At 44.0% G+C, this 12,242-nt stretch overlaps 4 protein-coding genes across 4 annotated transcripts; 2 read left to right on the forward strand and 2 right to left on the reverse strand.

The window, feature by feature from the left end:
* The first annotated feature begins 405 nt into the window (after positions 1–405).
* On the forward strand, positions 406–2,115 carry F4813DRAFT_369618 (uncharacterized protein). Its single transcript, XM_049244443.1, has one exon. It carries the CDS (start codon positions 447–449, stop codon positions 1,548–1,550), a length of 1,104 nt encoding a protein of 367 aa, XP_049096817.1. The 5' UTR covers positions 406–446; the 3' UTR covers positions 1,551–2,115.
* Positions 2,116–3,675: 1,560 nt separating this feature from the next.
* F4813DRAFT_197796 (uncharacterized protein) lies at positions 3,676–4,250 on the forward strand. Its single transcript, XM_049239519.1, has 2 exons — positions 3,676–4,033; positions 4,115–4,250. Exons 1-2 carry the CDS (start codon positions 3,772–3,774, stop codon positions 4,237–4,239), a joined length of 387 nt encoding a protein of 128 aa, XP_049096818.1. The 5' UTR covers positions 3,676–3,771; the 3' UTR covers positions 4,240–4,250.
* Positions 4,251–6,179: 1,929 nt separating this feature from the next.
* Positions 6,180–7,916, reverse strand: F4813DRAFT_197837 (uncharacterized protein). Its single transcript, XM_049239520.1, has 3 exons — positions 7,476–7,916; positions 6,939–7,398; positions 6,180–6,805 (listed from the first exon to the last, which is right to left on the reverse strand). Exons 1-3 carry the CDS (start codon positions 7,708–7,710, stop codon positions 6,385–6,387), a joined length of 1,116 nt encoding a protein of 371 aa, XP_049096819.1. The 5' UTR covers positions 7,711–7,916; the 3' UTR covers positions 6,180–6,384.
* Positions 7,917–8,591: 675 nt separating this feature from the next.
* Positions 8,592–11,202, reverse strand: F4813DRAFT_369626 (cytochrome P450 monooxygenase-like protein). The gene is made up of 3 exons (XM_049244444.1): positions 10,978–11,202; positions 10,289–10,900; positions 8,592–10,219 (listed from the first exon to the last, which is right to left on the reverse strand). The coding sequence occupies exons 1-3, from the start codon at positions 11,050–11,052 to the stop codon at positions 9,275–9,277; spliced, it is 1,632 nt and encodes a 543-aa protein (XP_049096820.1). The 5' UTR covers positions 11,053–11,202; the 3' UTR covers positions 8,592–9,274.
* Positions 11,203–12,242: the final 1,040 nt, after the last annotated feature.

Below are 12,242 nucleotides of genomic sequence, written 5' to 3' on the forward strand. Positions count from 1 at the left end.
AGCGATAGTTTGAGTTTAGGTACTGGTTTTGGAGAACAGGGCCGTATTCGGATAGAAAAAGTGTTGAGATGACGAGAGTCTGCTGTGTCTATTTCCTTTATAATGCAACTATGCAACCGTCTGGTTTAGATATCGTCGAAAACGAGTGTGAAAATATAGATATTCGACATCATCCAATGGATCAAGGGTTTCTAAGACCACCTGAAATCTGCTCGAGGGTTATGTCTCCCCAGAAGTGCTCTAGATCTGGGCCACGCTCGAGTTGCGCAGTAGCTAGAGATAATCTGGCTATAATAACCGACTTGAACGAACAGATCAATGGAGCGAACCATAAAATTCGGGATCTAGAGAAAATGCTAGATTCAAACTACGTTGCCGCAGAGAAGACAGCAACCTCACTAGTTAGGGAAAGACACCATCTCAGAGAGACTTTGAAAAGAAGCGAAATGAGAGTCGAGAATGAAGCTAGAAAACATAGACAAGCTAGCAGGACAGCCCAGATGTTATTTGACGCTCTTTGTGAGAATAGGGCAGATCTCAAGTGCGAGTTCAAGTGCCACAAGGAAACGAATGAGGCTTTCGAGGAAAACTTAAAGGCTATAGCAGATGCTATGCAGAAAGAGGCGGGGCGAGATCAGGAGGTCTCAGCCCTGCGCGAAGAACTCAGAATGGTAAATGATTCAGTCTCGGACCAGCGAAACCTTTCACGTATCGTCTCGCAGAAAATGGAAGGCCTAGAGAGACTCGTCAGAGTACAACACAACGAAATCAAGCAGCACAAGTCGGAAATCGAAGCCCTAAAGCAAGCCAACAAGATCCTAGCAGAAGAGAACGATAGTCTCCGTGTCGATAGCTCTTCTATTCAAAAGATATCCGTAGGCACTCAAACGGGCCACTTCTTGGACATAACATCAAGCGATGTCGTGCGCAGACTTGAAGAGCAAATCGTGATGTCTAAGAAGCAAACCCAGAAGCTACTTGCTAGGGTACATCAAGGGAGCGGACAGCAAGGCATATTAGAGAACAGTTGCTCCTCTGAGCTGCGCCAGGCGACAAGCCAGACTATCCACGAATATCAGAGAAACGAGCACACGGCAAACGCAGACCAAAAGCTAGCCGCACGCGTGGCCCAGCTAGACATAAACGACAGACGAACGTCAGATGATCCAAACGTCGAGCACCAGTATCTGGAATGTGTTGAGCCAGGATCAATGGCAGCGCAACACAAGCCCGTGGACGATGTGCAGATACGGGAGGTCAGCGAAAGTCGGGAGATCCAGGAGACGGAGACTGTGCAGGACACGCAGAGGGAAGAGCGGATGGCGCAGTTCATGATGAACATAAGTAGAGGGAGGTCACGCGTACCTCGGCTTTCTACGAGCCCGTGTCCTTCTTCCACAGGCGAGGATGTCCAGGGTGCTGCCTCTGGGGTTGAGGATGCGCGCGGCGGGGATAACGGCGAGCATGTTATGCGTGCGATAGTGCCGCTTGACGACCCTATATATGACGTGGTCGCCAACGAGAACGACAACGACAATAGTATCGACTGACCGTGTAATTCTTCTGGGTACTCCGAGTTGGCTTAGTTAGGCGGGAAATTAGCTGTGATTTTTACAATGTCTTTCTTGCCATTTTGTTCTCTGTCGGGGTTGGGGCTGGGGCAATAGTTGGCTTGGTTAGACGTTTCTCTTGACCCGGTGATGGAACGAGGGGTTGCGGTGGTGATGATAGAAATTGTGTCTGGGCTTCCTGTCTCTACGAAGGTATGCAGCAACGTTTGGGTTCTTGTTACTGTTTGGTTTGATATCTGAATTTGGGCGGCTGGTCTGTTGGGGTTGTCTTCGTAAGCGGCGCTTGGGTTGGCAATACATCGTCCGAAGATATAATAGGGGGAAAGTAATGCAGATTTAGAGGCGTAACATTACATGAGACTCTCGATGCAGGCAACATCTGGTCGTATTCTCTTCTCTTTATGGTGTCGAGGGGTTAGGGGGGATAGGGGTTAGGGTTGGACATGATGTTTGGTTTTCCTAGTTCCTTACCTTAGGTAGGCTTGTTCTCTAAGCTACATTATGTAAGGTCAAGTTGAAACAGGCTGCTTAAAGTTGATTTGGCTATAGAAGAAAGTGTATGTGCTGGGTCTTAAGTCGTTGCCTGTAGTGGATAATGTACACGGTAGTTAGCGAACTGAAAGTTGAGATATCTACTGGGTATGTTGCAACTCCTCCCGTGGCTAATTGGCTACCAAAGTGTTGTGCGGGAGTTTACAGGGGTGTTGTCGTTGTAAAGAGGCTATGGAAAGTCGGTAGTAAAGTAATGTTGCGACGATTATTATTGCACAATAGAAACCGTAGGAGGGCAACAGTATTCATCTCAGAAGATGTCATTGAACTTGGTGATATTAAGAATACCTTAGGTAGGTAGTTAAGCAAATAGAGTAATACTTCAACTTGAAGCTTTTACGTGTGCTATTATTAGGTAGGTAGACAATAAATGAAAGTATTTGGAACACCTTCACAGCAAACAACCAGCTGCTACATGATTGTACCACGTCGGTTATCGGGTCCCCTCGTAAATTTCATTTGGGGATTCCTTTCGTTTGACGATCGGGTGCTGTGCTGTGGCAAGACTGGATGTGACTGGTCATTAAAATAAAGCACACCGCGATAGACACGCGGTCATCGCTCCTAGTCGACACAAATACGAGAAGGCAACAATTGAACTCGGCTGTAATCACGATTCAACTCCAGTTTAATATTATGTTGACGTTTGGGTAAAGTAAACACGAGTATCATCTAAGACATAGGTAAAGACAGCCTCTCTAACGGAATCCTTCGCTGCTCAATACCCCTTACAGAAGACTTGTATGAGCACATATACGTCAGTTATAGGCTGACACTTATCTGGCTATTTCTTTAACATCAAATAGCGTTATCCTGTACCACAAGATGCTCCAGACAGTGGTACCGTGGCGTAGATTCATTCGATCCAGTCTAGCCGCAATGCCGGATTTCATGGGGTAAACACCTTGTAAGACTACATATGTACATACCTACACAGGCCATGGGTCTCTATGGAGTTCATGAAGTACGATCCAATCGGGGGATTTTTTATCTTTCTGCCTTCCAGAAGACTTACACATTAGTTACAGAATGTTGGTCTTGTCAACGATGTTGAAGCTTTGACCTCATACATACAAGCTTCTCGGAGCTGAGGTGAGGCATACGAGCATTGCCATTTTTAGTCCAATCCAATAAGTGAAGATCTCCACCGACTGCCGATCTCTGTCGTAAACATGTCAAGTTACACGTTAGAGGCGGTGGTCCTTCTTAGTTCTTACAGATGATGCATAAGACGGTAATTCCCATTTCGGGTAGATCTTCAACTACCCCGTTATTTCTGATTGGCCGCTTTGCCCTCAGCTAGTTGACCAACTTGACCGGGGTGTCCATAGAGCACTCCTTGCGTCGTCGCTTTGCATGATCAGATGCGCGGAAACATCGTGTTGGAAAGATCAACAGGCGGGAATCGCGAAGCACAAAGCCTCCTGTGTTGTACATACAGAACGTCCAGACCATGGACTTTAGGCACCGACAATACGATATGGGAAGACCTCATGTTATTATAAAAGGGAGGCGAGAGACTGCAATCTTTAGACTCCAATCGACCAGTCTCAGACAACAAAGCATTCGACAACTCATACACACACGTTCTTGACATCACCAACACCATCTACTCAATTCCAACCCCTCCTAAACCATTACAGCAAAAATGCAGTTCACCACCTTCCTCGCCGCTGCTGCCGCCCTCGCTTTCGGCGCTAACGCCAACGCCGTCCCCCGTGACGGTGCCCGTCTCGCCCAGTTCCGTATCTTCAGTGCTGAGGGTTGCAGCGAGCTGAACCAGGGTTTCTACACCGTCGACGCGTCCGACGCCAACGCTTGCAAGACCTTCGATGGCGGGCCCACTTCCCCCGTTGTTAAGTCCGTCGTCTTGGAGGCTATGAACAGCCCCGCCGCCGACAGCTGCAGCTGTAAGTCCCTCGCTGTTCCGTATTAATGAATATCGGCGATGAGAAAATGAGGTACCTAATGTTAACTAACTGGGATAACAGTCTACGTCTTTACTAACAACATCTGCACCTCTGGCACCACACGTCTCGAGACTAGCGCTTGCAGCAACGTGCCCCCGCCCAACGCCAACTGGGCATCGTGGAAGATTATCTGCTCTGATGTCTAGTTCCGTTCGTCGTTATAAAGGCTAGAGAGCGATCTGGAGGATATTTGTTCCGTGAATGAAGGCTGAAGGATTAACGTGTCTAATGAAGGAGAGCAGTGCCTTGGCAACACGATCTTGGGATAATCTGGCATTAAGCATAGTGAACTGAAGCATTCGTTCACTGGTTAGAAAAGCCAATGACTTATATTCTTGGCATTTATGTACATCCATATATAAACTTGGTTGCTTACACGATTGATTGGTTGATTTGATTATTGTGGTTAAAGTGTAACCTTGAACTTGGCTTAAGTGTAAGTCAAACCACCCTTACTGGGGCCACCCTAGTGGGGGCCACCCATTTCCCATACAAAATCAACGATTTCGCATATTTGTATTTAATTAAAGAAAATAGATAAAAATATACGGTCTTTGATTTTGAATAGCATATTATATTTTTATTATATATAAAAATTGAAAAAAATTTCAGGGCTAATATCTGTGGTAAAATGAATACAAGAATATACACTAACAATTACACATACAAATTTATATGTAAAGCTGTTAAGGGATATTATTGCTTATAACTTTACCAATTAATATGGTATAAATGTAGAATCTATATCGTTAAATAAGGGATGTTTTAATACAACTTTTAAATCTAGGGCCAATTATATAACTTATTTATCTGAGAAGTTATAAGCGTTTATAAAGTTTTATGGTAATTTGATAAAATTCCCATATAAAATTAATGTTGGATTGACTATGTATTACGTAATAATATGAAAGGGAATGCAAATAACGATCGTGTTCTGATTTGTTGTACTAAGGTAAGAGAGGAGGGGTTCCCCCGAGTGGGGAAAGATATCTATTGTACAGATGCGTGGGCTGTGCGTGGGCGGTGTGTGTGGGCATAACCCTGGTCATGTGACGAGGTCACGTGACCGTTATCCCAACAATTAAAATTAAAAATTTTTTTAAAATAACATTAAAAATACACTTTATTATTTTACTATTAAAGCATTAGATTTTAAATATGATAAAATATACATAAGCTATTATAATGATCGCAAAGTAAAACATAAGAGATTGTATATTTTTATCTATTATTTTGAATTAATTATAGACATGCGAAGTTGTTGATTTTGTATGGGAAATGGGTGGCCCCCACTAGGGTGGCCCCAGTAAGGGTGGTTTGACTTACCTAAAGTATAATAGAGTAAAAGTCGGTACGTGCTTCCACAATGTAAATATACAGAGGGCGAAGAACTGCAGTTTTTAATTTAAATACGGGCAATTATATACACTCGATAGTCTCAGGTAATATTAATAAGTTCATGTATTATAACCTCTATCACGCTCAGCCAAGTACACTTAATATATATTACGTTTACTAACATAGGTTTCTTATTGTAGATATACACACATCAGAAAAACTCGACCCACTGCCAGAAGTATTCGAAAAGGACTCAACTACTTTAGTATCGAGTTCCTTGACTGTTCCCTCAACTAAGACCCTGTTGGCGAAATGCTAATCTATTTATTTGCCGATGTAATGACTAGCTACATCTCTACGGGCAAAACCATAACAACTAGAATGATCAGGAGCTTCATAGACAGCATAGAAGATGCCATACAGCACTCATACGGAATTCTACTTGTGGCTAACTCCCCAGAAAAAGATTATGGACTGCGGTATTGTATTTTGCTAACAAAGGTAGGGCTGGGTATTGATCCCACATGGTCCCATCTTCATTAACCACGTTTGGCCTTCTTTATTCAACGGTTGCGGCTAACTAGAAAGGGTTTACCTTGACATCAGTCTATCTCATAGGCTACCTCCTAGATTCAAAAGAGCTGAGGGTATTTCACCAAAGATTCGGAGGTGAAACTATTAACCGTTACTTATAAAAGCAGGTGGCATACAGCCATTTAAGTGCCTATGAAAATTAAGATCATACTTTAAATATAAGGGTACCCAAGTAAATAGTTTATGTCGGTTTTTAGCTTTAAGGGGTTTGAAATAACCAACCAGTATCGCACTGTAAACTTCTAGATATATCAGAACTCTTCTTTTGCACCTTGTTACTGTAATATGACGATAAAGAAAATTATATGAGCTGCCATGGATGTCCCTATACAGACAATAGTCGCTGCAACCCCCCAAGTCTAGACCATATCTCTTGGGAGAGCGCGCTTTTGAGAATAATTCACATGAACCGTCTTATCAAGTTGAATTACAGCAGGGATTTCAAACCCTTTGCTATAATCATCGTGCTGTCCCCTGAGAGCTGAAATTGATGTTTTGTGATTGCCATGGATGTTACCGACAGAAGAACCATAACTATTGGATCCCACAGGCCGAAAGGACGGACCCGAGTTGTAGGGAAACTCCTTGACTTTATGGGGCTTGAACTTCCTATAGATCCCGCGCGCTAGAGGTCGCATTTCAGGTAAGCAAGAGCAGATGAAATATGTATGTGCTTCGATAATGCCGAGAATTATAGGTTTGTTGCCTGCGTACATCGGGTCTGTCATCCAATCGGGCTTCAAGTACTCGACGAAGCGAGCAATAGCGGTTATAAGGCCCCTAGACGACGTCTTGTAAGCAAAACGAAGAAGGCACGTTTAAATCAGAATATGTTGCATATATGGTAAGTAGGTATATATATCCTCCTAGGTAAACAAATATGACTATACGATATAATGTTAAATATACTTACAGGCTTCCTGTTAGAAGAGTAAGGAATATCCCAAATTTGCGCGCCGGGCTTACTTGCAATTTGTAAAGCATGGGAAAAGGCAAGATAAGAATAGCTACATCCGTGATGATGTTCGGTAAGCTGGTGTACCGGTAAGAATTCATGAGATCGCTGCAGTGGCCGTCTATCGTCTTGTCCCACTTGTAGGCAAATGGCCTGCAAACTACAAGGACGGCGATAATACCGATCGCAACATAATTGCTGATTACAATTCCAAGGACGATCTTAGTTATGAGCCTGATCCAGCGCTCGGTAAAGATACGGAGATACAGGATGATAATACAGACTTTGGGGAGCGATACGTCGAGCATATAGAGAAACTCTGACGCAGTCTGAAGCTTAAGGTATATAGGGATAATTTTCGGATTGTGGATTTCCCAGTACACCAAGTGTTTCCCTGCACCCCCTCTAGCGACGGCCACTAATTCCGGCAACACAGTTAGTAGCTGAAGCAGATACGCGACGTAACAGCTAATGGAGGAATAGAGAGATACTCACAAAAATATAGGATGCAAAGTCCTATACAAGAGACATATGAGAGCGGATATAACGTCCAGACTTCCCAGCCATTGTATCTTGCGAAGAACAGTCGGGATATAACGAATAGAATATATATAACGGTTACAATGACTGTCAGTGCAACGTTCCAACGCCACCAGATCTCGTGGTAATCCTCGGCCAGATACTCTGGTGACAAACTTGAGAGTGCTTCCGGGTTGAGAGTCTCAGCCATGCTGCTACCTACGACCTCGTCCCCGAGTAAGTGTAAAGGGGGAAACGAATGAAGATTCCTAGCCAAAATCGTAGAGGCAGATATATAAATACGAAGGCGGCATAGTTCCTTTATATCAAACGCCGTAGGGAGATTGCTACTGTGGTCACCTCGGCCATCGGGGACAAGACATAGAGCCTCAATAATGAAAGGTGCCTCGTATTACTTCACCAAGTACCTCCGAGCTCCCGTGTTGTAGAGCTCCATAGTATTCGCGTATCAAAGGCAACTTTTAATAGCTTCTCCATCTAATTTGCCCGTGTTTCAAAGACTTGAGGGGTATTCTACATTTACGACCAGCCCTAGAAACGAGTTACCCAAGCCGCCTTCTGAATCAGATTCGAATCATCACGGCTGGTAGCGAGGTTCAGTTTTATGGATCTGTTCCTTGGTCCCAGTTTAGGCCTCTAAGGGATAAAGAAGAATAACATAAGGGATTCTTTCCACGTGCCCGTTCATGTGGCGAGTGGATAAAGATGAGTTCCATTTCGTTGTCGGTAATAACTATTAATCGTAAGTCCGTAGGTGGAAGTACATACCTCCTATATCTATTTATCAGTCTCGCCGTTTCATATCTAACACTTTATTCTTCTTGATGGGCTAATGGTGGCAAGAAAATTCGTTAAATTTCTCTTCTAATGCATTAGAAAGCCCCAATCGTGATGTTTTTCTTTTGTCTACTAGGTACCTACCTCCTAGGCATCTATGACATAGAAACCACTAGGTTAAGCTCTTTATTTCTATCGGATTGCGTGTCGGGAAAATCATACCATCCCCTTTATTTAAACACAAACTATGTATTTCGAACCTGGATCTTTAAATGCTTCTTTGCTTAAGATCTATTTTTAATGAGGAATGGTATTACGTCTATCGCATGAGCTCACTGGCATGTATACGTATGAATTTAAAGAGACTTTCCTTTAAACAAGCTAGAGAGCTGTCACTGGAGCAGGGGCGCCGTTTAAAACGCCGCAGCCCACTCGGGATGTCAAATTGGCCGCCGTTTTACTGGCCTCCTATCCCATGAGACACTACTCAAAGCTCGCTTAACAACAGTATCCGCCACGATCTATATAAGAGGTATATAATTCATGGGGCGTTCTTATGGGGCTGAAGGAGTGAGCCGTGTTTATTAATCTAAAGCGGGATCTAATTATAGATCACTGCAAGTAGGCATGGTGGCTGCATTTTAAAGGTCAGGGATAAGTGAGGGGGTTGAGGGAGTAATAGAGAGCGTCGTTAATTTAATACTCTGTGAAAGCTAACCAATATATCACGTTGAAAGTCTTGTTGAGCATGTACATTTACCGCATCTAATTGCCGACCCATAGGTAAAAGAGCGAACCCGATTCATTCTTCGATATCCCCTACACTTGAAACCGCCAGAAGGTAAACTGTGACAAGGTGTGCCGGCTTTTGTACTCATGAAAGGAATGACTTGGCGTCAGCCACTTTGATTCCCATCTTCTTTTCCTTCTATTCTACCTGATATCGTATTTCTACCTTTACTTCAGGTGACGACCTTCTAGGAAATAAATGCCCTCTTCCTGACCTGTACCTCTGGGCCTTCCCTGCCCGAACCAAACATATCGTTTAGCTGTAGCTGGTTTTCGTTCCTTGCTCCCCACCCCATAGTAGGACTACCACCTCCAAAGGTAGATCCGGGAACTCTTCTTACATCTAGATGGTATAGAAGTCGAGCCACCGTAATTAAGATACTCGCCATGGCAAGATTCTTCCCGACACAATTGCCCGGACCGGAGAGGAAGGGGTGGAAACAGGATTTTGCCTGAGCGATGGCCTCTTGAGTCACACCGGTCGATTCGTCTAAGATCCAACGCTCGGGTCGGAATACCTCAGGATCTCCATAAACTTCCTGGTTGCGCGTGAGGGCCCAAGGAACATTTCCTACGATAGTGCCTTCGGGATAGTACTCTCCTTTAATCGTTAGGCCACCAGGCAGTACCTCCCGGGGAAGATCACTTGGTAGTGAGGGGCTAAGGCGCATTCCCTCGTCGATACACGCTCTTAGGTAAGTGCATTCTAGAAGCTTCGGTCCGTAGACGATATCTTCTGCTGATTCAAATGTTGATAGAATCTCGTCCACGAGTTTCTGGTGTCGTCTGGGATCGCCGGTGAGGTAGAAAATTATGCTACAAATAGCAGTAGCGGTCGTATCATATCCCGCGACCAAAAGCTGGGTAGATTCTCCCCGGAGAGCGGCCTCGTCGTAAGTGGGACGGCCCGTATCGGGATTTTGCGCTTCATATAAGAAGTAGAAGATATCTTGACGCCGCTGAGTTTCAGGCTTTTCCGCTTGCTCCTTTTGTAGAGCAATACGATCGGAGACGCTATTGTAGACGAACTGGTTAAGCTTCTGAACAGCTGACGGGGTAATTAATTCGAGGAGATAATCAAATCCGTAAGGCCTCATCCAATGGAGGAATCTAAAAAAGGGGGCGCGGCCCATCTTTTCACATTGTTAGCGTTACCCTTCATCGAAACGATAGAGAGCAAGGTGCGGGTTAGAAATGATTACCATATAATTAAACCGTAAAGATTGAGTCATATAAAATGGTGCCAGTTTTAGAGGATTTTCCTCCTTCTCTTTAATGTCAAAAGACACCCCGAAATTAAGATCACCTATGATGTCGAAAGTAAGGGATTCAATTCTCTTCGAAAAGTTCACGGGAGAAGACCACTCGGTAGCTATCTCATCGTCTTCTATCATGAGTTGGACCCAGCGTTCAACATGCTTAATGATGAACTTCGAAGCCGCGCGTATGGACTTCTCATTAAGAAGAACGGGGTTAAGGCTTTTGCGCCTCCGCGCATGCTCAGCGATGTCAAATGTAGCCACAGTCATGGTCTCGTGCCTACTCTTTTGGAGCGCCCCATAGAAAGGGGCTCGTCGCACATTTGACTTCATACTATAGATGTCGACGTATGACTGAGGATCGCAAAACAATACGACATCAGGCCCGGAGCGAACCCTATCGCCGTATATTTGGAACAACTGCCACAGCCAAACATGGCGGTCGCCGCGGCAGGCATGGTACCACGAGGGAAAGCTGCTTATTCGACTCCAGAATGGACCGGGGATGTGAGCTAGAGGGTGGAAGAACAGGTTGTAGAAGGCTTTTATGAGGAACTAGAGCCCAGAATTCCCATTAGTACTGTAATATTGCCATGGTTGATGGATTTCATAACGAAACCAATAAAACGAACCAAGAGGGACCCCAACGAAAAGAATACCAGCAACCACTCCCCCAAGCTCGTGATATTTAGATAGAAGTCAAACATGACAGGCGAAATGAAAGCAATAGCTGTTTAGCCTTGCAAATAGCTAAAGTAGTATTTGAAGATTCACTTGTAGTAAAAAGAGTAAACACGAAACACTGATCACTGCAGTAATATAGGAAACAGATATATATATATATATATATATATATATATTCATACTTGTTACCTAATAGAACAATATAACGGATTACATAGACTGCTCCTATCTATCGTCTTCTTCTCGTATGTATGGCAAAATGAGTCGTCATATGTTAACCTCTCTTAGGGCTTACCATCCACGCCGAAAGAAAAAGCAAATTCTAGAGATTGCAACACCTATTCGAACCAGCATCTCATCTTATTCATGGAGAAAAACGCCACTCAGCTACAAGCCAATCTGATGGCATGTCACAATCTTTACTCCAACGAACCATAGCCATGCATTTCTAGGGACAGTGGGTTGCAATATAACCAGAAGAGAGTACTTAGTGCGCATTTTCACGTTATAAGGAACGAGCTGTTGTATGCATAGCATACTTATCACAAATGACTGAATTCTTTACTTTCGTTGCCTGCCTATGATTTACGTATTATCATTGATATAGGCGACTCGACTTTTCAGGGGTTAGAACTCCGCGGAGAATTTGAACCCACAGAGGTTGCTATGTAATCGAGCAGCATAGGTATCCGACACTGGATTCTTTGGAGGCTTCCTATCATGTTAGCGAATTGGCTCTGAAGACTTTTAATAGTAGAGCACAACTTTTAATTAAAACAGTTCCGGAGTGCTGTATTATCAGAACTGTCGTGGACTTATCGGTGACTTTGGTAGTATTGAAGGCCGCCCAGGTCGGCATAAAAACCACAATATTCACATAGATTGTCTTATATGAGGCCTTTTCCCAGTAATCCAAATATTTGAGAGTATCTCCATGCTCATTGGAACGTTCGCATCCGACAAGTCTAGATACCTACAACCAAGGCTTCCCGATTCTGGCATATCTTTAAGTGGCTGTAGAATGTGGTGTGGTTCTAAATTCTTACTTGAGCCTGCTCTATCATGTGAAGCTTCACTATACTCGTGGGCCGTGGATAACCAGCTGTCAAGTGGCGCCAGACCCAAGGCTGAAAGCAAATCTTGGAAGTGTGAAGCCGATCTTGGAACTCGATTCATAACTACAGCTTAGGTTAGAGCTCCCTACGAACCAATT

The sequence above is a fragment of the Daldinia decipiens genome, assembly GCF_022478715.1.
Source record: "Daldinia decipiens strain CBS 113046 unplaced genomic scaffold F4813scaffold_34, whole genome shotgun sequence".
NCBI classification, from domain to species: Eukaryota; Fungi; Ascomycota; class Sordariomycetes; order Xylariales; family Hypoxylaceae; genus Daldinia; species Daldinia decipiens.